This window comes from Cucurbitaria berberidis (assembly GCF_010015615.1).
Source record: "Cucurbitaria berberidis CBS 394.84 unplaced genomic scaffold K460scaffold_1, whole genome shotgun sequence".
Taxonomy (NCBI): Eukaryota; Fungi; Ascomycota; class Dothideomycetes; order Pleosporales; family Cucurbitariaceae; genus Cucurbitaria; species Cucurbitaria berberidis.
Genome location: NW_024468935.1, coordinates 1,669,227 through 1,693,540, shown reverse-complemented (window position 1 = coordinate 1,693,540; position 24,314 = coordinate 1,669,227). Strand labels below are relative to the sequence as shown.

Below are 24,314 nucleotides of genomic sequence, written 5' to 3'. Positions count from 1 at the left end.
ACTTTTATAATAAGCTTATATTAAAAGAGCTTATCTTCTAAATCTTCTTTAACTAATAGGAAAATTTAGTTATATAGCTTACTACTTTTTATTTTTAGAACTATAACTACTATAGGCTTTTTTTTAGTAACCTAATTGTTTTTTTAATACTACTCTGCCGCAGTCTTTTAGACTCTTTTATTTTTTATTTCTACTGCGTATAAACTAGGCTTAGTATTATATACTTCTTTAGTTTATAATACTATTTCTAAAAATATTACAGCTTCCTAAAGTGCTATTATCTACTAAACTAGTATACTTCTATTATTATTTACTTTAATATTGTAGCTTTTCTTACTAGCTAAAAGGCAGGTAACTTTAATTACTTTTTTATTAGCTTTAAACTAGCTTAGAAAAATAGATTTAATAGGCTTTTTTAGCTACTTATTAGTAACTTAGAATTAGTTTTTTAGCAACTATAGTACTTATTATAATATTTTGCTATTAAAAGCTTTTAAAGCAAACCTTCTGCCTAAAAAAATGCCCTATATATTAGTTAAATAAAGTCTAAAATAGTATTTAGCTTAGGCCTAGCTACCTAGTATTTTCTTAAATCTAGTATAAAACTACTAATTTTCTTTTAGCAATCTTAAGTTAGGGCAATTTGCTATTATATATTTTTTTTTTTTATAGCAGCAATACTTTATTATAGTCTACTCCCTGCTTTTTACTATTACAACTCTAGCTTAGAAATTAACTATAGGTAGGTAGATAAACTAAAAGCTTTTATTATTCTTTTTAAAAGGCTTTTGCAATTTTTGCTATAATTTAAGTATTAGCTGCTTATAAGCTTTTATATAGTTCTTGCTTAATGCTAATACTTTCTTTATATTTAAATTATTATTTACAAAAAAGTTAAACTTATTTATAGTAAGCGTTAGCCCTTTAAAGCCCTAGATAAGATTAGCTATAGTAAAATTAATTTTTGCTTTAATTAGCTTTGCAGGTATAGGCAAGTAAAAAATACTTAATATAGTAGCCTTTAAAACTACTTTAATTAAAAGTATTAGTTTTTTTAGAATTTTTATATTTTTTTAGGCTAGCACCCTGCTTACTGTGCTATAATTAGTAGTAAAAGTATTTAGTCCTTTTTCCTGCTTTTAGTGTTTCTGAATAAACTTATAAATTTTTTTAATTTTAAAAGTTAATATATTTTTAAACTAAGGATAATCCTCTTTTAATATATAGTATATTACTTTATTTATATTCTTTTAAGCTAGTCTTTAAAAGAAAAAATAGCTTTTTTTAATTTTTACAACTTGTTTTTAAAGCTAAGCCGCTAGGAAGTATATAACAAAGTTTTAATAGTACTTAATAATTTTAACTATAGGCTAGCGCTTCTAAACTTTGCTTATATAGCTTTTAATAAAAGCTTAGGTACCTTTTTTTTAGCTTTTATTTTAGCCTGTATAAAAACCCTGCAATTTTTACTAGTATTTAGCCTAGCTCTTTTTTTTATTTCTATAACTTAGAAGCCTTTAGATAAATACTTTATATTAAGTTTTATAGAAGTATAAAAACTATATTTTTTAAGTACTCTTGCTTTATAACACTTAATTAGCTTTAAAATTATATTTTTCTAGAAATTTTATAATATTATGCTTTTTAAATTTTAGTGCATTTATATTAATAGGCTTAAACTAGCTTTTATATTTAAAACCTATTTCCTGCAAAAAATATAATAAAGTATTAGTACTAACTATATTATTTGCCTTAAATAATTAACTTGCCTTAAGTTATTAGGGGTTTTAATAACATATTAGTAATAAAATAGACTTTACTATTTTATTTTTTAAATATAGATTATAATTATAATTTTTGCTTTTTATAAAATACTTAAGCAAATTAAAGTAATTACTACTAGCTTTTTAAATAGGACTGCTTTAAATTTTTATAGTAGTAGTATTTTTTATTTTTTACTTAAGTAAAGTATTTCTTTTATACTATATACTAATTACTACTTTAAATAATAAGCTGCTTTAGCTAAGAGCATTAACTAATACTTATTTAAAAATTAATTTTATAAAGGATGCTTCTTAAATTTCTTTTTAAAGTATAATTATAAGCAAGTTACTATAAGCTTTTTATAAAAACTTATTCTGCCTTTGCCGCATAAAAAGCCTTTAAATAAAAAGTAACTGCTTTAGCTATTACTTTAATAAGTTTTTAGGGTTAGCTTAATACTTAATTTTATTTAATTTTTAAGTACTAATAACTTCGCGCTAAGGTTCTCCTGCCTTAAAATTTTTTAGTTTTTTTATAAATTTTTTTTTTTTTTTTATTTTATTAATAGACTGTTATGCGCTTCTTAGTTAAGTTATTAAAAATATAGTATACTATAATGCGCATTTAAATAGAAGAGGCAGGCATTAACTTATAATTAGTAGGACGTGTAATTTATATTTCTAGTATTTTATTATAAGCTAGTATTAGTGCTTCTTCCTTTTTTTACTTATTTAAACTACAATATAGCCTTGCTGCTAAGGATATCTATTACGTGCCGACTTACTACACTACAGTATATACGGAGTGGGATCATGGACGACTTTGAATATTTCGATCATCCAGATGCTACAGATGAGGAGTTCCAAGATCACGAGTTCTGGGCGCGCATGAAGCACCAATATTGGTGCTATATCATCATGGATTACACGCACCGCGGGATGACGAAGTCCAAGGATAGGCTTGTCGCTATAGCCGGTATAGGGAAAGCGTTGAGTCGGCATACGAAGAATAGATACCTAGCCGGATTGTGGTCGGAGCATTTTACAACTGGATTACTCTGGAGCATAGCCCATAACGAGAAATTCGCGATGTCAACTGCTGATACTTTCGATGTCGAGAAAAACGAAAAGATTCGCCACGAACAAGAACTCGCACCTAGCTGGTCTTGGGCTTCTGTGACAGCTCCCGTCATGTACGCGACTAATGAGCTGCTCAATTACGATCGCATCTGCATCATCGTCAACGTTAACGTTGCCGGAAATATTGACAACCAAACTGGTCGCGCCCAAATCCGTGGCCACACCCGCCGTGGATACATAAACGCAGTATATCCTCACTCTATACGCGAAGCAGCCGCGAGATTCCCACATATGACTACTACAAACCTTACTGGGACCCTAGGCCGTGAGGAAACAAACTTCAAGGACCGCATGTTCCATCCAAATGACTGGTTTCTCTTCTCCGAAAAACCGCCCTCGACAGGAAGTTCCGACACCTCCACCCAACGTCTCACAACACATGGTAGTTTTCGCCTCGTTCGTGGCTCCTTCAAACCCGACCAGATCATTGATCCAGCTCAAGAAATAACATTCGTCGCAATCGCACAACAGCACTTCGGCGCGCAGCTTACCACCCGCTTGCCCTCACACAAGGAAGATGACGCATTGAAAGTTCACAGCATCGCCTTGGTTCCTACGGGGAAGGCAGAGGGGGAATACCGGCGTGTTGGACTCGCGATTTGGGAAGAGTGCGCGTGGTATGGATACTTGTGTGGCTGGAAGGATGCGCGTGATAGAATTGTAGAGAAACCCGGCCGGTGGACGGAGGACGGGCAATGGACGAAGGAGGGACGGTTGGATAGATTGGGGAGGAGGTTGTGGTGGGACGACTTGGAATACTATGAGGAAACTAAGAAGGGGTCTCATCAGCATGCATATGAGGCGAATTGCTTGCCAGAGATGGGGAAATATCACAAGAAAGTCAATGTGAAAGAGACGACGCTGGTCATCGTGTGATGGAGGGAGACTAATCGGGGTTTCTTAAGATCTTGTTTACATGGCTTGCTTTTACATCTCGGTTGGTAGATATGCTACGCAAATGGCACCGCCACCGCGGCGTCGAAATCCTGGCGAAGGTACTTGGTACCGATCTCGACAAAAGCCAAAGATATAGCGATTAGATTTTCGTGTCTTTTCTATGTGACGTCACATCGTACTCGCATTCGAGTTCAAGTCCGCTCATTGTGCCCGAAGTAAGTTCCATTAGCTCACACGTCCGCAGTTCAGAAAGCGTCTTGCGGTAGTCCGTATACGCGACTGTACTGGCTGCTTGATTGAGCGTGCTTAACAAGGCAGGGAATTCCATAGTATACATGGTCTCAACTGGTTTTTAAGCTCGAAGATGCCGAGAACGCAAGTGCGATGAGGTTATTGGAGTCGTGGAAGGCCATATATTTGATCGCAGTCTCGCTTGATCAGCTTCAAGCGAATCTCCGCTTCAAACTTCTACCTTTCAAACATGCTTTTAAAAACACCAAATACAGGATAATTCAAGTCTATCGTTGAAAACTCCAAGCACATTGTTTGTACTATAATCAAGAGCCTGCGGTGCGCAGCAATTACACACGTGGATCCTCGTCTCCAGCATCGATCACTGGCGCTAGCCCACATTCAGTCGCAGTCCCAAAAGGTTCATGGCAGCCTACCGGTTGAAACACGAAATGGAATAGGTGGCATGTATTTACCCCATCTCCTGACCTATCTCGGTGTCTTTCGCAGCAGTTGCACATAGCCCCGCCGTGTCAGCCTAGCGATCGCTTGCACTGCCCTTTAAGGCCCCCCGCGAATCGACACGACGGCCAAACTGAATATATATATATATAGAATTACAACAGTTTGCAGAAGGACTTATGTACTTTCCACAAAGTTCTCATCTCACTTCATTTCTCACGTCGTCTTTCTTCGTGTTCCAAGTACGCGTTTCGCTTAGTTCTACAACATGGCCGGCCCGCTCCTCAACCTTACCATCTTCAAAAAGTCCACATTCCACGCACTCCGCGCCATTTCTCTAGTCGCCTTCCCGCCTGCCTTCATCATCCTGCTCATCCAAGGGATTATCTCTGGCGATGTGAACCCAGCCATCGGCATCTTGCCGCTCTTCTTCTCGTCTGCATTCTCGGCCCTACTTCTGGCCAATGAGAAGAAATGCGGTTGCCAGGCTTCCGGACTGACCGGGACGCCCATTCATTTGGTGTTCGATGTGTGTTTAGGCGTTGGGTTGTTGGTTTGCTTGATCCTGTGAGTTTGAACTCTTGCTGAGAAATTGTACCAAACATGTTGCTAAACTGCGATTTCTAGGGATTGGGTGTTCATGGATGATTCACACGGTGAATCGGGCATGGTCATGCTCGGTACCTACGGTACAAATTTTCTCATATGCAACTTGTAAGTCTATTTAGCTCCTTCTGCCTTTGCTACCGTTGTAGCTCCAGCTCATCTAATTATCTCAGCCTCATCCATTTATACTTCGTTGCGAGGCAACTTAGCGATGCTCTTACGCCGGGTTCGAGTTATCCAATGTCCTGCCCACAGTGTCAGAATGGGTCGTTCTCGGTGGGTAACATTACGCTTGGTCCTGGACCGCGATCTGACTATACCCCGTTGCTTGATGAAGGGGAACAGTCGAGGAACAGCGCAGAGGGAGAACAAGTTAATGGAAGTGCCTCGATTGTGTAAAACTGTCACATTCTGCTGTTATGTGCACATATGTAAAGTACGTAGAATATGTGTACACTTGCTTCTGCTAGCTGATAAGACCCCATCACTCAACTATGGCTTCCACATCTGGTAACTATCATATGAAATTCTTCCCTGCTAGACTTTCTTCTACGTGGCGAACCCAGTGCGCCTTTGCGACCATGCTTTTCAGCACCATTGAAGGATCAATCGATGGTCGAAACAGAGGGCGCCATTGACGTTGGTAGGGTCGAGGGTAGTATCGGTACAGCTGCTATTATCGTTACAGCCGGTACATACATATCTCTTAGTCTTCTTGCCCGGGGTTGATGAAAGACTGCGGCGTCCATGATTATTGTTTGGGTTCAATTAATAGAGAACGCATAGCCCTGTTCCCTAACCCTTCTTCATTTATCGGTGGATCGATTATTATCTTTGTCGTCCACCTGATCTCATGTATGGCAGGTGGACCGTTCAAAGCGAAAGCGTGCGAGTTATGTTGGAAGCAGAAGAGTTTATTGAAGGCAGATGAAAGTGAGTTTGATTTCGCTCGCAATTGAATGCTTTCGCTCTTTCTAGTCTATACCGTATACACCGTAAACGCCCCAATCGCCGTACCCAGTAGTCATTCATTATTCGTAACAAGTCTTGCTCTTTCATCTTGACTTTCCATATCTACATTTTGCTCACATGTCTTCACAATTTCTGCGCACCAAAGCTGACATCTATAGCGACGACCATGCTCGTTGAACTATCAAGAGTCGTTCGAGGGGCTGGTAGGCGTCGAGACGTTCGGTGTCGCAGGCGCCGAGTAGGACTGCGTTACTGGCTCGCATGCGTTGCGGTGCGTCTTCCAGTGTGACTTTTGGCAGTTCCTGTCGCAGTAGTAGGCCGACTTGCAGCGAGAGCAGCGGCGTCTGGCAGGTTGACCCGAGCATGTTGAGCAAGCTGTGACAGGTTAGTAACAGCTCCACGACAGCAACCTATGTGACATGAAGTTGATGCAGGTTGGGAATTCTAGAAGGGGTTGCGAATGAAAAAGTGGAGCGGGCCATGTGGGCCACCGCTAAATGTGGAAGGAGAAACCGGGTTCCTGCAGCAAGGCCACATGGGAGGACGTACGTTTGGAACTCAACGCCATGTTCATGCTTTCTGTGCTAGCCATGGGCCGCAGCGTGTTGAACATTTCTGCGCGATTGATGGCAGAGATTGGAGGGGTCCATTGGGGTGCTGGAGCTGAAGCGATCGAGCCTGATGAGGACCTTCGAGGGATGTCTGCAGTCATGTAAGTAACGCGTCAATAATGGATTTAAAGGCAGGAATTGGGGACATTGAGCATAGGGGAACGACATACCACTCTGCGCACTATCCCTCCTCTCCATGCCACCCGGAATCCCATTGTTCAAACTCCCATCGTCCCTCACCGCCGTGTCGCCAAGACTAGTCGTAAATACATTCAAGCACACGCTTCGGGGCGGCATATCCTCTCTTCGGCGTTGCAAAGTTCCCTTCCCGCGTCGATGTACCAGGTCGTGGAGTGTGAAGAATTAATTTGAAGGAGAGCGTCAAGTATTTGAAGGAAAAATGTCCCATGCAGCTCTCCCTAAAGTTTCTTGAAAAGCGGTGTGAGGTGTAGGCGCACTGATCGCAAGCTAGCCCCGGAACAGGCTAAGGCTGACCCGACCGCCTCAACGTGTAGCAACGCGCGGTCATGTGTCTCAGCTTTGGATGCAATCGTATCAATCAACAGCGCTGGAGATTAGATCTCGCTGGGAAATGGAATAGGGACGAGTTGATTCGTCTTCAGCAGCTTTGGCGAGATTTGACTCATTATTGCGCTCGTGGCGAGCTCTGTTTTGTGCGAGCGTTCGGGAAGTTCCTGGGACAAAGTTCCGACTGCTGCAGGTCCTGCAGCAATTGGGTGTGAAAAGGAAGCACCATGCATGATGCATGTGTAAACGGAATCGGTGAGCCTGCAACAAACTGTGGGGTAAGTGACCGACACGCGCGTGAGATATTCCAAGCTTCTAGCTGAAATGCGTACGTATTGCTTGTCATTTTCCCCATTCATGACCTGATGAGGAGATATTTCACAATGCCTTCTTAGTGCTCTTCTCAGATTTCTTGTACAGGCTGGAGGCGATTCGGCAGCATCTCCAGAGTTGATTCCGGTCAAGACTTGGGTGTATGAGATGTCTTTCAGCTGACTAGTACCTGCTGTTGTTGATGTTGTCAGCAACAGCCTTGCGCTGACGATCGTTTCAAGAAACCGGTGAACTTTGTCAGCAGATTTAGAATGTCACCAGCGGTCACTCTGTACGGCAAGAACGCTGGGGCTACATCGTGCGCGATGTTGAACGGCTATTGGATACAGTTTCGAGACAAGATTGGTGCGAAATGGAAGAAGCCCATCAACGCTGCGTAGTCGTAGCTTCTATGCAGCATGTAGATGATCCATCCCTGCGCCACTGCCACTTCAATACATATGGTACCATAACCAAGAAAGATTCTTTAGCCTTCAAATCTATACGATGAAATCTAATCGATCTAGAAGGACAGTTCTAGACTGATGTAGCAGTTAGATGTTGGATTTTTTAAGGCACCGCACGAGATGAGCGCGAGGCTCGTCTGTGGTATGTGCGGAGCAACAAGCCAGGTCGGTCATTCTAGGTGCCCGGATGACCCGATATTCAGAGCAATATCGTAATCAGAGTCGCACTCACTGTTTAGTCATACACTGGCCGTATACAGTGACAGATAGATGACGAATTGGCAGAAGTGGAAGTCAACCTAGAGATCCCGAAGAAGTGGAGAGGCGAATATCGGAGTCGACGAGGTTCCCAGTTCGTCGCTTTGAGTTAGCATAGGAGCTGTTGCCTAAACATTGCGCAACCGTGATAGGACCAAGGTGTAGTTCGGATAGCGGCAGATCTACATAGCGTCAGCGGACTACACGGATGGAAGTCGTTTCCACGCTGCTGGTAAATTTTCAATGTTTTAGGAGTCGTCGGCATAGTGCCAGAGATGATGGTACAAGGCAACTGAGACAAATACCGTGACTGCGGTTACGTACGACATATGGAGTTAAGCTAACATTAATCTCTGGGACTCCATGATTACGTATACGCTTTCTTTGCCACAACATGGTGTTAGTATGAAATCCGGATGTAAACGCCCGTCGGCTGGAAAGCTCGCAAGGCTTGAGAAGGGCCACCCGTAGGGCAGATGGCGGCCGCAAAGGCCGAGAAGTAGCGGAAATATCAGTCGTCTTGCTAGCCGCATAAGCCACCGGTGCAAATCTTTTGAGGATCCGCTGGTTTGCAGCGTTCGCAGCATGGGTGACCTCTACAGAGCCGCACTAGAAGTGACGGCCTTTAGACAAGCCTCATGACCGACTGTCAGCTGGTCTAGGGAGGGCCTAGGATCAGGGCCACAGCCACAGCCACAGCCATATTGACCTCTGAACTCTCTTGCAACCCGCGGGGCGGGCCGATGGCTGAATTGGAGAGGGAGTCATATCCTGGTAGCTAGAGACATGCTGTGAACTATCCGCATTCAGGACGTATTGACTCACCGACGGCAAAATCTATTGACTGCAGAAAGAGGAGAGAGGAATCGAGCACCGCAAGAGCAACGTCGTAGTTTGACCTTCAGGCAAAGGCGAAGATTGCGAGGGATAGTAGAGACATAGTAGATTGCGTCTTCATATCTACCATGCCGCGTTCCGCTCGATGGTGCGCAAACGTGCCACATGCCCAGATAGTACTGTAGAGCGTCGCTGCTGTGGAGCTTGACTGACGAATTATGGGGCCCCATAAACCGGTCAGACAGGAGGAGGAAGGCCGTATGGGAGTTAAGCAATACCTGGGTAGCGTGCATGGCGCCTGCAGCTCTTCGGCTAGCCTCACGCGCGAGTAACAGGGTGGGGATGATGAGTCTTCAACCTGAGGGCGGCGAACTGGACCTAATGTTTGCGCGCCTTTCTGTCTTTCTCAAGGGCGCATGGAGGGGCAGTGCCCGTGCAAGAGAGCGCTGTCTCCATGTTGCACCCGTCGGGCAGATGCATGCCAGCGCTGCAGAGTGCGGTTCGTCGGACCTGGGAAATTGCATTCGAGACGCCAACGTCGCCCATGGGTTTTGCGCCGTGAACAGCCACTCCACAATATGCAAGAGTGTCAGCAGCTGTGGCTATGCAGAAATATGGTGTTGCGGTGAGATTTCGAAAGTGCTGCGCAATGGAGGCGGGATGACCAGTGGAAAGACGACGCGCTAGTCCCAAAGGGGAGTGGCTAGTATCATGGCCCCAAGGCAGGCGCAGGCAGCAACAACGCCCACACCACTCAACACCTGCGAACGCGACGCCAGCCATGGGGCCCAGTGTCGAATCACCGAATGTCTCTCACGGCCACTGACCTGTCCTGTTCGGCGACGGAGCAGCAGCTCCCCCATGGCCGAACATGTTTGCACTCGCGCTCAGGAGTCGAGCGGGCGGCTGCTGGCACACGTCTTCGACGGTCAATCCACCTCCATCCGAGCCAGGAGGCAAAGCGCATAGGGCCCCGTCGCCAAATATAGCGCCCTTTTGCGACGACTACCAGCGACCTTCTGACTTGGGAGGATGCCAAACATGTTTCTAGCGCTGCGGCATCCACCAGACGTTTCGTCATGCCTGACCGCCCTGACCCCTGCACGCCGGCGTCGACTCCCCCTGCAACCCAGTACTAGCTCAGGCTTCCATCCCACCCCGGCTCGATGCGGCCTCCATATCGAGAAAGACATATATATCATCCGTGCCCACTCCTACCATGGCTTCTCCAAACCAACTATCCAGCACTGAACCGACGCAACACTTGCCTACTACTCCCTGTTGCACTCTGATCACCTCGACCCAAGTACACACTACATCTACGCTCAAGTCACCCTCACAAGCAGCAAGCGACTTCATCGCCGTCATTCCTCGCACGCTTGGCAATAACGTCACAACGGCCTCCCCACCGCGTTCCATCCTGAAGAACCCATCAACAACAGCGAGGATGCCTTCCATCCGCGCCAACATGCCCACCGTCATCCACGTAAAGCCCTCCACCTCCAAGAAGGAGCGAATGGTCGGCTTCCACAAGGATCCCGTCGCCTCTGTCTCGCGTCCAGTCAACACCTCAGAGAGCTGGCCTGCCTATCACTTTGAGATGCACGCTCGCAAGTGCGCCTACTGCCACAACCCCTATGAGGTCCACCGCAACCACGAACAGCTCTGCGATATTGGCCATCGCCTAGCCCAAGAAGTCACTCGCTTCATCTACAACAAGTCGGATGGAGAGACCTACTCCACCGTCGAGGAGGACAACAAGCCCGTCCGCGTTGAGATTCCGGCCGGCTACGTCGAAGTCAACGGCCTTTTGAAGGCCATCGAGCGCAGCCTACGTCACAGGTCACGCCAACCCTTCGTCTCCATGGACCGCAGCTACTACGTTGCTCCTCGCAAATCTCCCTCTCTCCCTCAGCGATCTCACTCTGTCAAGGTGGAGCAAGAGCCAAAAGCCAGGACCAAGGTCTCAAGACCGCGATCTGGCGAGATTGTGGACTGGCCGGAGACCAAGCCGAAGCGAGTACTTGCGGAGATCAGCAACACTCCCAACTCTAAGCGTGGCTCTCTGTACGAAGAGGATCTGGCCAAGCAGCGACGCAACGCAAAGCACTACGCTGTCGAGGTCCGCGAGCCAACAAGCCGCGACCTACGCGAACACCGCCTTTCCGGCTACTATCGATGAATAATCATTTAAACGAATCATGCGCTTTAAAAACAAAAACACCGGCAAAAGTCTAATACGCCAAAAACAACACACCCTTCCACGCCACGACGCTTGTGCGGATGCTGAAAAGCTCCGCGCCAATCCGCCACCACCGCTGTACTATTTCAGCTCGAGCAAGTTTGATCTTTGTTATGGTCCTTGTATGCTTTGCTTTCAGGAAAAGCTTTGCGCTGCTGTTTACCAAAGTCAGTTGAGTTTGGGATGGGGAGGAGACATGGGATGAGTAATGAGCGGGGTGGAACTTTGGTATGCCTCCACCCACGAGGTGTTGAGGGGAGGATGAGGGGCTCTGAAACGATGGGAATGAAGGATTAATTAGGATGGCCTCGAAAAGGGGAAATAGCTAGTCTGCGATACTCTGATTGAATAAATTCGAGAACATTGAACTTCGCATTACTTTGGCCTACATGACTTCATTCGTGATATCTGTTCCCGCTCAACACCATCTGCCACAACTGACTGCACACCAACACTTCCCTTGATGAGCTATCGAAACCCCTCTTTCACTATGCATTCTTCCAACACTGAATTCAACGCTACACCACTACCAACATGTCAATACACACTAACCCTCCTCGCTCTGAAACAGTCACACACAATGACTCCCACTCGCACCCGCTCACCCCATCCGCGCACACCCTCCAATCACCCACTCAATCACGCGCAAGCGAGCCCTGAGGCCCCTAGCACGAATCGCTACCACACTTGCTACCGTATCGCTTCGAGCCCCATCGCTCATGTGGCCCGGAATGTAGATCGCCAGTGGCCGAATACGAGGTAGCGAACACCCTCATTGCGCATTCAGACCCTGACGCTCCCTAGGGTGCGCAACCACCCTCCTTGTCATTCATCATCCCCTTGCGCACGAGCGGTACACCCTCAGTGCTTTTAAGCGCATGTCTAGCTGGTTGCTAGAGTGAAGTAAGCGCATTTTGCTATACACACGCGCGCAACTGCGCACAAAAGGCAAACCTGCACCTTCCAGGCTTGAAACAGTGGTTAATGCGAATTGCGCTTGGTTACTGTGCACCCTACGCCACAGTCTGACTTGCATTATCGTATTCATCATCGTCAGCAGCAGCAGCAGCATCATCAGCTTGTTTGGGTCCCCCTGTCGCGCATTCCAAGATTTTTGAGGGTTGCGTTTAATAAACTTGGCTGCGGCCGGGGCGGGGCAACCAGACATCCAGGGCAGACGTCAGGGTCCAGTGTGGCGGCTGGGCGCCTGTCATCAGAGTGTGCAGTTTTTGGAATAGGCAATAGATGATAGTGATGGGTATGAGAAGTTGTTATACTTGCTGCATGGTATGATGCGTGCGTTTATGGTGGTGTTGGGGAATGCATCGAGTGCTTGCGTGAGCAGTCGACACTTCGCCAGAGCAGTCGACACTTCGTCACCAGCCAGATTCCAGGGTCTTGCGATATTCGCCGTTTGAGATGCGACGATGCGCATCCTGGTCTTACTATGAATGTTATAATCGCCACCTTCTACGATATCTATCAATAGAGATGATCTTATTCAATGAAAATGATCTCATTCAATAGAGATGATCCACAGATCATGTTCATGCCAACCGTTATTTCGAGTATATTCTCCGCGAACCATACCAGGTTGCAATATTGATCCACTACCAGCTACTCGCAAGACATTATTGACAATGAATAGGATAATCCTTCAATGCTGTTGATCGTGTCTTCTTCCACTGCAGATTGTCGCCGGTATGCCGGAAACAACATTGTCCGCAACGACCCCAGATCTGACTCGTGCGACGAACACGTCGTTCCCTCCAGCAAGGATACCATGGCCGGCAGAAAGGACAATGGTCGAGGATCCGCAATCAAAACCTCACGATGCCCAAGTGCCATCTCGCTTCATTCCTACGCGGCGCTGATCGATTTGCATATCGCTGCCTAGACGGGATGAGGTATGGAGGGATCGTCGACAATGTTTCCTCGCAATAGATGCAAGACCGAGTTGCCACCTAGTTCGAGGCGACGAGTGAGGTTGTACGCGTAGGAGGTTTTCGGTGCCATTCTTATCGTGTGTTGAGGATGTTCGTCATCGCTATCAGGTGTCAAAGAGGTCGCTCTCTGCGCGGTCAATCGGGCCTATCCAGCACCCACTAGACTTCAAATGCGTATCGCATTTTGCTCGTGGAATGAGTGTAGGTTCGAAGAACAAGAGCTGGTGAACATTCAAGGGGCAAAAGGTTGGATTCCTTCGTCTCAACTGCCAACGCTCAATGCCCCGCAGCCCCTCAACTCCATACTCGCACCACGCCATTCGGGCGAAGGCCCAAGTGACTTGCTATTCCTCAGGCTATCAAATCGCGCACTACAGATGCCAACTGTCATCCCATTGCGCCATCTCCGCATCAGGGAGCAAGGGCATTCCCAGGTACGCTCTCTAGCGAACAGCTTGCGCGCCGTTAACCGTACGACCCCGCTACCATCAAATCAAGTGAGTGGCCCGTAATGTCCTCGCTGTTCTAGCGAAGCGAATTCGCAGGGATGGCGATTCAATCGTGCATATTTTCCGGTGGAGCTTCACCGACTTCTCAATACCGCTGCTGCACGTACATGCACCTTCGTGCAGGCTGCTGCATGCGTTGCAGCCTCACCGGTCAAGCCCAAACTCACCACTTTGAGGTTTCGAACCGAATACATAGCGACGATCGTCGGGCTTGCCCGCTGCCATCTTTTCCCCTTTGCGCTTCTAGCAGGCTGCCAACGCACTGGCAATTAAACTACCCGCAGGTTAAGTTCCTGGAGAAGACTACCGGCGCTGCATTGCTGCCATCAACCGCTTGTTCGCTCTACCAGGACCCATCTTTTATCTCTCCTGACTCCATCCTCTATTGCACTTCCCCACATGCTAAGATGCTGAATTCCACTGCCGCGCTGTTCCGATGCCACATCACGCTTGCTAGCCAGGTCCAGCTCCCAAAGCACCCGACCCAAGTCGTCCTCGCGGGGCCATTGCTCGGACAAAAGAGGATGATCGCTGCACAAAGTCCAGGATAGTACAGTTTCGCATACTGGCAGAAAAAAGAGATGGCATTGGTCAATTGCAAAATGAACGCGTTTGCGGGCATGGGCAGTTTGGCGTCGAGCTGCGGCAGGACAGGTGAGGCGCAGCACAGGGCTGAGCGCGAGAATGGTTCAGCCACCCGTTCGCACGTGAGGTTATCTATGCGTTGACGTCGGAGCCGATGCCCGGAGATCGGAAGAGCTGAAGAGAGGAAATGAAAAATACGAGATGCGATATTGTTGAGGGCATGTTGGGCAAAGACGCGATTGGCTATCATCGATCGCAAAGACAAATGTGGAAATGACATTTGAAACATATTGGGGGCCATTCCACGTGCGCGAACCGCCCAGCCCTATCCCGAAATAGCACGCTCTCGAAAAGTCTCGCGAGGATCACTGCGCCGCTCTCAGATCTGTTTCGACACCATGTTCATTAGATTCTACCAATTGAGCGTCGTTTTTCTGCCAAACATGGGTTCAGGTACTGACGCAGGTACTGCGCCAACTTCGCGTCTTCCGATCTGGTTGATTCGTCTGAGGCTTTCGATAATCGAGCAAACAGAAACAGCCTATATTTGGTCGGGGCTGGGAAAGTATGTGGAAAACTTAGGCGCGTCGAGCGCAAGCGTAGTAGCGTGTCGGTTTTGGGAGGAGAAGAGTACGGCTGCCTTACTAGCAACTGTAGGTAGGATAGTGGAAACGTAATAGGAAGAAAAGGACAGAACCATCGTCAAGAGGGGCAACTGTCAAGGAACCCACCTAGAACGCCTAATGGACTTGACCCTTGGGAAATGCGTGCTTTACGCGAGCAATGGCTGCGATATTGACTCTCAATGCAAACGCCAAAGTGCATCATGTTCACCCCCGGCTTCCAACGTCTCGTTCACTTCAACGTTGCAATCTTTTACGACTATCTTAGTGTTTTTGTGTTGATCATCTCAACACCGTTCTGATCTTTCGCCAAGGACGCCATCAGAACACACACACCCAGTTGTATCCTCCATGTGGTATTCGCAGCGTTCTTCTCATCTACATACATATCTACCTCGCTCACATTGCAGCGAAACCGAACCTCTTCAAGTCCAGCCAAGAACAAGCGGAGCCCCAAGCAAGACCTAATTCAATTATCCACCAATCACGAGTATCTCAAGAAAGCGACGCAACAAAACGATCCCGCGCACCTCAACGCTTCCTTCAACCTACATCAACTTCACTCTACCAAATACACCAGAAACAAGGAATATTCAAACGCAAAAATGGCCTCCAACGCCCTTCTCGACTCGCTGCGAAGCGCAAACCTCCTCCCCTCCAAGGTCATCCCAGAAACCTTCACCCCCACCTTCAACCTCACTGTCAAATTCCCCTCCATATCACCAGAACACGGAAGCTTCGCACGCGTCAGCCAAGTCAAAGAGCAACCCATCATCTCCATTACATCCACAACTCCCGATGCGTCAGCCCAATCCTTCACATTCCTGCTCATCGACCCGGATGCGCCCACGCCCGATGACCCCAAGTTCAGCTACTGGCGCCACTGGGTCGTGACCAACATTCCTTCCCCTTCTTCCTTGACGTCGGATATCATCCAATCTGGACGCACGTTGACGCAGTACCTTGCTCCTGGGCCCAAGGATGAGAGCGGTCCGCATCGGTACTTGTTTCTTCTTTTCAAAGAGCCTGGGGGTTTGAAGTTGGAAAAGGCGGATGTGGGGGGAGAGGAATTTGTGGATAGGAGGAGTTTCCCTGCCGCGGAGTTTGTTGCTAAGCATGGCTTGGAGTTGGTAGGGTTGCAGTGGATGAGGGGCGTTGGGGATGGGTGGAAGGAGAAGAAAGACGAGTTGTGAGGAGTTGTATTGGCTTGTGGAGGTCGGATTGATATGATGATATGGTTGTGAATGTCAAGCAGGCTGAGCTTAGAGGTGGGCATCAGATGGCGCAGCGTAGTTTGCACGTAGCAAGAGACTTATGGTGCTGAGCTAGTGAGCTTCATATACTTCTGATCGAATTCCGCTCCTTATAGAGTCATGCTTCGAGTTACTTCCAAGCACTCTCTTTTTTCATGGTAAACTCCTCGACGGTACAAGTGCGACTGCTGAAGAGCCTGCGGACGGCCTCCGGGGGCTGGAGGATCTCAAATCATATCTACGGTCTAAATCAACTGCTTTGGATGGCTCCAGAAGGGTGTCAATGGTTTCTGCGTCTGTAGTTTGAGCGGGCCTAGACGTTATCAGGCGCAACGTGGATTTCGTTTCTATTTGATAGAAGATGCTGACTGAGTAAAGCCTGTTAATTTGTCTCTTGCTAGCCATTGAGAATGTTCCTGACAAACAAAACGTGGGATTATCAACTTCATCCTCAGTGTCCAGCGCTCACGATGCTTTCGCCCTACTCGCAGTCAGTCTTGTCCGGCTCGGCCCGAAAGGATCATGCATCTCGCCGCTTGTTTGAAAGCCCCTCAATACTCTGGCTAGATCCATGTATACATCGCTCAGCGGCCAGCAGCATGTCATCGCTGGGGAGCACATATATTCCTCTTGCAATTCCTTTGAAGTACGACGCTTTCCTAATCCTTTCTCTTTCTGGTACGCGGCGATAGAATCCTCCAATATAAGGCGTAGCTCCGTGTCCAATCCGAGAGATTGAACAAGTAAAACATGCGATGCTAATGTATCACCTAGGTCCGTGCTAGTCGACGATAGCATCCAAAACTCGACCAGCGTGCTTTCTGGTCCACGGCAACCTTCAACACGCTTGTACCGGCCTATGACTTCTAGAACAAAGTCAAGATTTATACCCCAGTCTTGGACAGGCTCCAACACGGTCTTTTTGATAAGATCTTTATCCCGCCCACGGACTAAGGGCCAGCGACCATAACTCAGATCCTTCTGTAGGTCTTGAATAAGAGCGGAGAGTTCTGTGATCATGGCTCTACCTTTGTCATTTGCGACAGAAGAGGAATCATCGGTACATGAGAGGTCGGCCCAGTCAGGATTGATCTTTATTAAGGCTTTTTTGAGTTCCTGACAGTCTGTCGAGAATGTGACAGCTATTATTTCCATGAGGAACGAGAAGAGTCGGCTGCGTCTTTGATATCTGCTCTGATGACTGACTTCGGTCAAAAGTGGATAACTGGTATTGCCGTTGGGTAGGGAATCTTTGCTGTCGTCTTTTGAATGAACATCGGTATATTGCGGCGGTGGTGTGGCGGGTATTTCATCTCCTCGTTCTTCTTGTACAGTCTTCTCAGATCCATCAACGCCTGTTCTTGTTCGCTTTGAATTCTGCCAGATGTTCTTGAAAAAATTATATTTAGTCATTGTTGGACTTGGTTTTTGGTCAGGCGCTGGACTTGAGATGGCGTTCGATGTGAAGTTCGATAGTTGGAGTGATGTGAGCTAGCCGGCATACGGATCAGCACAAGATATACTGCTAGAGCCAGCTCAGCTGTGTGACCAGCTGATTCTTCTTGCGACCAAGATTAACTTTGAAATGAAATGGGTGGCCCACATGCAAACCTTGGTCCTAATCTGGCCCGAGATCACCTGAGCAAAGAGCTAATCAAGCTTTATAAATCTTTGTATGTGGATCTCAGTACGCGGAAAAGAAACAGTAACAGCACTTTCTACGTTATATAATTGGTCCTGAGCTCGAGTAACCAGGTTCTTCAAGACATACATCATCAATCTCTCAGGTGTGATTAGCTCAATGCGTGACCTTGGGCCAGATTAGGAAAAGTTCTTGGTTAACTTCGCTAGCTAATACGGTACCGCATAATCTCAAACACCTCTTTTGTCTAGGCCCAATTTGAAACTAGATGTTACCAGGAGTAGATAACCAGAAGGCCAAGTAGGATAGACGACTGGCTTCCGCAGATTATGAGTGAACGGACATGATCTTCGGATCATCTCTATTGAATGATTGAACGATGATGCAGAACCTCTAGGCAACCTCCATTAAACTGCCCTGGTTTTCACGTTCAAAAGACTACATTGGCTCAATATTATCACGTAGATCTTGATTTGTTGTTCGCGAGAGAACTAGCGGCCGTGAACCACCGCACAACGGCAGCTGGAAAATCACGGGATCCCTGCAGGCGTGCGTTTGACCCATTCTCTGCTGGTGATCCATTGTCGACAGAGTGATCTGCAATTGAGCAAGGGTACGACTAGTACAGCGGTCCGTAGCCTCATAGGAATGGAAGCTACCTTTTTCAGATCTGTATACTGGTTGTACAGCATTTGACGTAGTGTGCAAATAAACCGTACTGGAAAGAAAAACTTGTTCAAGTGGATTCTCTTTACACCCCCCACGTCACTCGTCCACGTCAAAACACCTCCGCCTTCTCCTCCTCTTCCCTACTACCTCCAACACCCCTAATCCTAACTCTCAACCCCCCCTTCGGCCCCGCCGTAATCCCCCCCTGAATCTTCAACTCATACGCCTGATCCTCAAACTCCAACTCAAACCTCCCCACCAAGCTCGCCACCAGACACGCGAACTCCGCCTTTGCAAAATCTTTCCCAATACAGCTCCTCGGCCCATGCAAAAACGTCGTAATAGCATAGTTTGATTCCGCGCCGCCCGTGTTGGCACGCCCGGAACCAAGCCAGCGCTCGGGGTTGAATTCGCGCGCGTCGGCGCCCCAGAGGTGTACGGATGTGTTGATGGCCCAGGGGCAGATGATGATGGTTGTGCGGGCGGGGATGAAGTGGCCTTGGATTGTAGTGTCTTTTGCTGTTTCGCGGAGGGTGAGTGGGACGGGTGGGAAGATGCGCATTGTTTCCTGCAACACGGCGTTGAGGTAGGGTAATCTGTCGATTTCGGCCGATGAGATCTGGCTATTGGAATTTGACAGTGCGGGGAGTTCTGTGCGGATTTCTTCCCGTAGGCGTGTTTGTACGTCTGGGTGTTTGCAGAGGAGGTAGACGGCCCAGATTGTGGCTGACGCGGTGGTTTCGTGGCCGGCTGCGAGGAAGGTCATGAGTTGGTTGACGAGGTCTTCGTCGCTGAAGCCGCCGGATTCCATGGCTACAGAGAGGATATCCGTGCCTATGTCGCCTCCCTTTTCGAACGTTGTGCGCTTTTCTCGGATCAGATCTCTTGCTACTTTCTTGATGGTGCTGACGGCGTTTCCGATCTCGTCGTTGCGTTTCAGAGGTAAGTTCACCGCTAACCAGTGCGGGAGCATGCTTAGAAGCAACTGGACAAGCTGGGCGTAGCGGTTTCCAGCGAAGATTTGTCGATATGTTGCGTTCAGCTCGTTGGCTGGATTTGTCAACGAGTCAAAATCTCGGCCCATTCCTGCTACGCCGATGATGTCGAGCGTTGCGCGCGAAGCCCAGTCGCGGATCTCAACTACTGACGATGCATCCGGACTGTTCTTGATAGCCGCTGCTATTCCATTCGTCATCTCTTGCGCCTTGCTCCAGAATATCGGGTACAAGTCCTTGACATGTCGAAAGGAGAAAGCTGGCATCAACATCTTTCTTTGACGCTGCTCGAAATTAGTTGACCATTTCCTGAATGTCTCCCACACGAAATGCATACCTTGTGCTCATCGCCCTCGGCAAGCAGAATCCCTACACCAAGCAACCTCCCAAGGCCATTCCGAAGTCTCTCAGGCTTAACAAAGTCATAACTCCGCTGCACAAGCACCTCGCCCAAGGCTTTCGGATTCGTCACCAGTACCCTTGGCTCATTAAACAGCCATCGATAATACAAAACGCCATCATTTGGCACGGTATCAATCCAATCTCTCTGCGGCTCACCACTCGGATCCTTGAATATCCGCCTGAAATGTCCTAGGAGAACATGGGCATCCTAACAAGCGACGCCGTCAGTGATGATTTCAAAAGATTCATCCCAATTCGTGCTCGCTCGGCATCCAGACTTACCGGCGGCTGCGGCAAATGACGCAAGGGGCTGAGAAACAGCGGATACAAAATCACACTCCAGCACAACTGCGCAAAGATTCCGAGCAGAAACAGCGTCGTTATATTCCAGAAGTAGCTGCGCGGGAACAGAGCGACTTGCGGCGCATAGCGAAAGCTGAAAAACGTAAAGGCTGCGGACGAGAGGAGGAGCGCGCGCTTGGGGATCGCCATTGTTTGGTACGTCGTATCGATAAGGCGACCTGGGAGAACCACGCAGGGGCAGGGTGACAGCTGGTGACAGACAGAGAAATTAGAAGAACAAGAAGAAGACGCAGAAAAGAGAGAGCAATTTGTAGACAAGGAGTGGTCAGGCTATGTAGTCGAACGAGGTGGCCACACACGCGTCGTTTCAAGCTTCGATATACGATACGCTATACGACGGCATACGGAACCGGCCTAGCGCCCTTCCGTCAGGCGGTGCGCGGCGCAATCGTTCTTGCCGCGTCTGTGCACTACTGCCCAATTACTGCTGCACATTGTCATCTATTCCTCCGCTTCATGCTAGCGCTGATTCGTGCGTAGGTTGAGGTGAGGATGCGGACGAAAAAGAGGCTATGGGTATGATGATGCAGAGGTAAGGATGTGGTGTGTGTTGGTTTGGTGGCTACGGCTTTGCTTGGTTCCGAAGGCGTTAGCCTTGCGAGGTGTAACGCCACGAAGAAGAAGGCCATACGTAGGACGAGTGGCCTTTAAAACGAAGCAACGATACGTGTTTGGCTGGCTTGCGGTTTTACGTCGGATGGCGTATCTGACGTCTGGTATAAACATCGTGAGAGTAGTATCCGTCAGGATATCTTCAGTGTTTACCGTTGGGAGGATTTTGGTGCAAGAAGCATGCATTTCGAAAATGCAAGTAAATCATAACGTATATTCATAGTAACATTGAGTACGTAACTTCTCCATCTGCGCCGTACGAAATCGCAACAGCTGCAACGTATTGAGACACCTCGTGGTTAAACACAACGAGGAGATCACATCAAAACTGCTACCGCGGTAGCACCTACCCCTACTCCTTTACAAACCACCATCTGCGTAGATCGCAGTTACCCCGCTATTTGCTTTTTGCTCGACGTTCAATCAAGTCTTCGAAGTTCCCCACCGTGTTCGACCAACTCGTTTGGAATGACACTCTCCAGCTGCTTGGGTCGGACTCGGAATGAGGCTGAATGAAAATGGCCGAAGCCTACGTTCGAGACCTCTACATCTCGATGTGTCTTACTATCGCACCGCCTAGGCGGGCATCTCTACAGGCATGTTTACTTGCGTCTTCCCACTGTATCGTCATCACCATCGCTCCTTCCAGTCGCTGTAGCCGAATCCTCCTCAGCGGGCGTGATGTCAATCAACGGCGCGCTGTTATCATCATTGCATTTTGTCGAGGGCGCCTTGGAGGGTGCCTTTGAGTTCGCGGCAGACATGTGACCGGCCGTCTGCTTCGTCCAGAGTTCATTATATTTCCCACCCATGACTTCCAGTAGCTCATGATGGCTTCCTCTCTCAATGATCTGGCCTTTCTCAATGACGACAATCTGGTCCGCCTCAACAATGGTGCTGAGACGATGCGCAATCACGAAAGTCGTGCGGCCTTGGCTGAGCTTGCGGAAGGCTTGTTGAATGAGTGCTTCGATGGAGGAGTCGATGGCCGATGTTGCTTCGTCTAACAGCACGATCTTGGGATTCTTGAGCAGCACCCGGGCAATGGCAATGCGCTGTAGCTGACCGCCAGAGAGTCTGACACCACGCTCACCGACCTTGGAATTATAGCCGTCTGGGAAGCCAATAATGTCATCGTGAATCGCAGCAGCGCGACAGGCATCCTCGATCTCAGCATCCGTAGCATCGAGCTTTGCATAGCGGATGTTCTGCCGAATGGACTGGTTGAATAGGACAGGATCCTGGGGAACGAGGCCAAGTGCATCTCGCAAACTCGCTTGTGTGACGGAACGCAGATCCTGTCCGTCGATCATGATGGAGCCTCCAGTAACGTCGTAGAAACGGAAGAGCAGCTTGAGCATCGTCGATTTGCCGCCACCCGTCTCTCCAACGAACGCAATCGTCTGTCCACCTCCTGCTTTCAAATTCACGCCCTTGATGATAGGCTTTCGCTCATCGTAGTGGAAATCGACGTCCTTGAACTCTACCTCTCCGGTGTGAACTACAATGTCTTTGGCGCCTTCTTTATCAGCCACGGCGGGCTTGGTATTTAGTAGCTGAAGTAGACGCTCCGCATCGATCAGAGAACTCGAGATGTGCCGGTAGCTGTAGGACAAGACATATAACGGAGACGTCATGGTATGCCAATACATGATGAGCGTTACGAAGTTTCCAACAGGTTTCCGCCCAGTGACGATCTGCGACATGCCGAATATGCAGCATCCTGCGAACCCAAAAGTCGTCAGTAGATCCTGCAGTGCGTGGCCTCCCATAGATCGGAAGTAGTACGTGTATTGCGCCCGAATGGTGTTGATGATGTTAGATGCATAGCGATCATGCTCAAAAGCTGCGCGGTTGAAGTAAGCCACCGTTTGCCAGTTGTGCACGGTCTCGTTGACCGTGGAGCTTTCCATGCGTTGCTTCTCAACATAATCTCTGCGCTTGGGCTGAGAGAGTGTGGTAAAGTACCACCCGATGGTTATGTATGCAGCTCCCATGAACAGGATGATGAACGCCATGTAGGCATCAAACAAGTGCGTGACATAGTACATGGCCACGACGAGATCCAGAAGGATCGGGCAGATGTCGAACAAGAACATCTCGATGAGCGAATTGAGAGACGAAGCCTGCTCTACGGCTTTTAAAACCTCACCGGAGTCTTTTGAGGTATGAAAGTCCATAGACAAGCCCAGGACGTGCCTATAGGCTAGCAGAGTGATGCGTCGATAGGCAGAGTTGGAGATGACAAGATTGGCCAGCCCATCAATAACACCAAGACCGGCATAACTGTTGATGTAGCTAAACAAGACCCACAGCATGATATCTTTCCAGGGCATGACGCCGTCTTGTTTCTGCAACTTGTTCGTGATTATACCAAGTTGTCGGGGCGTAAGTAGGTTGAGAAATCTTTCCTGGATCACGTGGAGGAGCCGCAGACCAAGGCAGCCCATGACTTTCCAGTCATCCTTGGGAAACAAGTACGGCAGGAAGATTGCAAACCCCTTGAGGTATCCGAGCCACCCACCTTCCTCTTCGAGACGCTTTGCCTGCTGCTCCTTGATCTCTTTGTCGCTGTCGGTTGGCTCAGCCTCGTGATCGCTGGAAACTTCCTGTGCAATAGCGCCATAAGTGCTAGTGTCGGGTTGAGTTGCTGATCCATTCGTCTGCTTTCCTAGTAGCGATTGGCGCTCCTCGTCTGAGCTCTTCTCCTTCTCCGCGTGCTTTGTGATCAAGATGACGAATCCGTCGAGCATCAAGAGAAGAGACGCAAGTGCTCTGATGCAATCGATGACAAAAGGCACGTTGCTCGAACGGGCCTCGACTGGGATGGAAAAGGCGCTCATGAGGCAGGTCGTGGTCTCGAGGGCGAATTGCAGGGTGAATGCGCCAAAGTAAGGATGCCATCGCAGGGACTTGCTCGTCCATAACGAACATATGAGAGGGCTCCACACTAGTATGGAGCCTAAGCAGCGGACTGCCGCAGGTTCTGGCGCTTCGTACTGCCAATCCGCCATGGACCGGCTGAAATAGTAGAGAACTTCAGTAACATAGGAGAGAAGCAGTGCAACGGTCAACGCTAATACACCCCGCCGCCTCTCATGTGATATTGGCTTTGACTTTTGCAAGATGCACAGGCTGAATGCGCAAGCTCCGAGGTAATAGAAGCCTACGGTAGGGGCATGCATGTAGTCCAGAAGCGTCAATGCTGGAGACAGCACTGCGGGCGCGCGAGCATCGGCCATGGTCGCGGGTGATGTTGGCGGTTCGTACATTCGTGGTTGGTAAGGGTATATGGTATAGATACAAGAGATAAAAATAAGGTTGGTGTGAAGCGGAATGTATGTGACCAGTGGTGAGCTTGCCGGTGCTGCTTTATTCTTTCAGCGTCC

General features: G+C 48.3%; 11 protein-coding genes across 11 annotated transcripts; 6 read left to right on the top strand and 5 right to left on the bottom strand.

The window, feature by feature from the left end:
- Positions 1-2,576: 2,576 nt before the first annotated feature.
- Positions 2,577-3,779, top strand: K460DRAFT_411938 (uncharacterized protein; the record flags this gene model as incomplete). The annotated part of the gene is made up of 1 exon (XM_040937509.1): positions 2,577-3,779. One exon carries the CDS (start codon positions 2,577-2,579, stop codon positions 3,777-3,779), a length of 1,203 nt encoding a protein of 400 aa, XP_040792763.1.
- Positions 3,780-4,672: 893 nt separating this feature from the next.
- Positions 4,673-5,749, top strand: K460DRAFT_300978 (uncharacterized protein). Its single transcript, XM_040929852.1, has 3 exons — positions 4,673-5,060; positions 5,121-5,207; positions 5,273-5,749. The coding sequence occupies exons 1-3, from the start codon at positions 4,762-4,764 to the stop codon at positions 5,496-5,498; spliced, it is 612 nt and encodes a 203-aa protein (XP_040792762.1). The 5' UTR covers positions 4,673-4,761; the 3' UTR covers positions 5,499-5,749.
- Positions 5,750-6,012: 263 nt separating this feature from the next.
- K460DRAFT_361025 (uncharacterized protein) lies at positions 6,013-7,059 on the bottom strand. The gene is made up of 3 exons (XM_040932379.1): positions 6,853-7,059; positions 6,621-6,773; positions 6,013-6,446 (listed from the first exon to the last, which is right to left on the bottom strand). The coding sequence occupies exons 1-3, from the start codon at positions 6,977-6,979 to the stop codon at positions 6,253-6,255; spliced, it is 474 nt and encodes a 157-aa protein (XP_040792761.1). The 5' UTR covers positions 6,980-7,059; the 3' UTR covers positions 6,013-6,252.
- A 3,472-nt stretch (positions 7,060-10,531) lies between these two features.
- K460DRAFT_372522 (uncharacterized protein) lies at positions 10,532-11,266 on the top strand (the record flags this gene model as incomplete). Its single annotated transcript, XM_040934517.1, has 1 exon — positions 10,532-11,266. The coding sequence occupies one exon, from the start codon at positions 10,532-10,534 to the stop codon at positions 11,264-11,266; it is 735 nt and encodes a 244-aa protein (XP_040792760.1).
- An 858-nt stretch (positions 11,267-12,124) lies between these two features.
- Positions 12,125-12,740, bottom strand: K460DRAFT_11746 (uncharacterized protein). The gene has a single exon (XM_040926601.1). The coding sequence runs from the start codon at positions 12,492-12,494 to the stop codon at positions 12,159-12,161; it is 336 nt and encodes a 111-aa protein (XP_040792759.1). The 5' UTR covers positions 12,495-12,740; the 3' UTR covers positions 12,125-12,158.
- A 966-nt stretch (positions 12,741-13,706) lies between these two features.
- K460DRAFT_11749 (uncharacterized protein) lies at positions 13,707-14,548 on the top strand. The gene has a single exon (XM_040926602.1). It carries the CDS (start codon positions 13,820-13,822, stop codon positions 14,330-14,332), a length of 513 nt encoding a protein of 170 aa, XP_040792758.1. The 5' UTR covers positions 13,707-13,819; the 3' UTR covers positions 14,333-14,548.
- Positions 14,549-15,594: 1,046 nt separating this feature from the next.
- K460DRAFT_372521 (PEBP-like protein) lies at positions 15,595-16,182 on the top strand (the record flags this gene model as incomplete). Its single annotated transcript, XM_040934516.1, has 1 exon — positions 15,595-16,182. The coding sequence occupies one exon, from the start codon at positions 15,595-15,597 to the stop codon at positions 16,180-16,182; it is 588 nt and encodes a 195-aa protein (XP_040792757.1).
- A 525-nt stretch (positions 16,183-16,707) lies between these two features.
- On the bottom strand, positions 16,708-17,655 carry K460DRAFT_400269 (uncharacterized protein; the record flags this gene model as incomplete). The annotated part of the gene is made up of 1 exon (XM_040936310.1): positions 16,708-17,655. The coding sequence occupies one exon, from the start codon at positions 17,653-17,655 to the stop codon at positions 16,708-16,710; it is 948 nt and encodes a 315-aa protein (XP_040792756.1).
- Positions 17,656-18,340: 685 nt separating this feature from the next.
- Positions 18,341-20,606, bottom strand: K460DRAFT_326788 (cytochrome P450). Its single transcript, XM_040930636.1, has 3 exons — positions 20,233-20,606; positions 19,886-20,158; positions 18,341-19,832 (listed from the first exon to the last, which is right to left on the bottom strand). Exons 1-3 carry the CDS (start codon positions 20,440-20,442, stop codon positions 18,663-18,665), a joined length of 1,653 nt encoding a protein of 550 aa, XP_040792755.1. The 5' UTR covers positions 20,443-20,606; the 3' UTR covers positions 18,341-18,662.
- Positions 20,607-20,789: 183 nt separating this feature from the next.
- On the top strand, positions 20,790-21,337 carry K460DRAFT_11721 (uncharacterized protein). Its single transcript, XM_040926599.1, has one exon. The coding sequence runs from the start codon at positions 20,852-20,854 to the stop codon at positions 21,146-21,148; it is 297 nt and encodes a 98-aa protein (XP_040792754.1). The 5' UTR covers positions 20,790-20,851; the 3' UTR covers positions 21,149-21,337.
- Positions 21,338-21,527: 190 nt separating this feature from the next.
- K460DRAFT_271562 (uncharacterized protein) lies at positions 21,528-24,167 on the bottom strand (the record flags this gene model as incomplete). The annotated part of the gene is made up of 1 exon (XM_040927735.1): positions 21,528-24,167. One exon carries the CDS (start codon positions 24,165-24,167, stop codon positions 21,528-21,530), a length of 2,640 nt encoding a protein of 879 aa, XP_040792753.1.
- Positions 24,168-24,314: the final 147 nt, after the last annotated feature.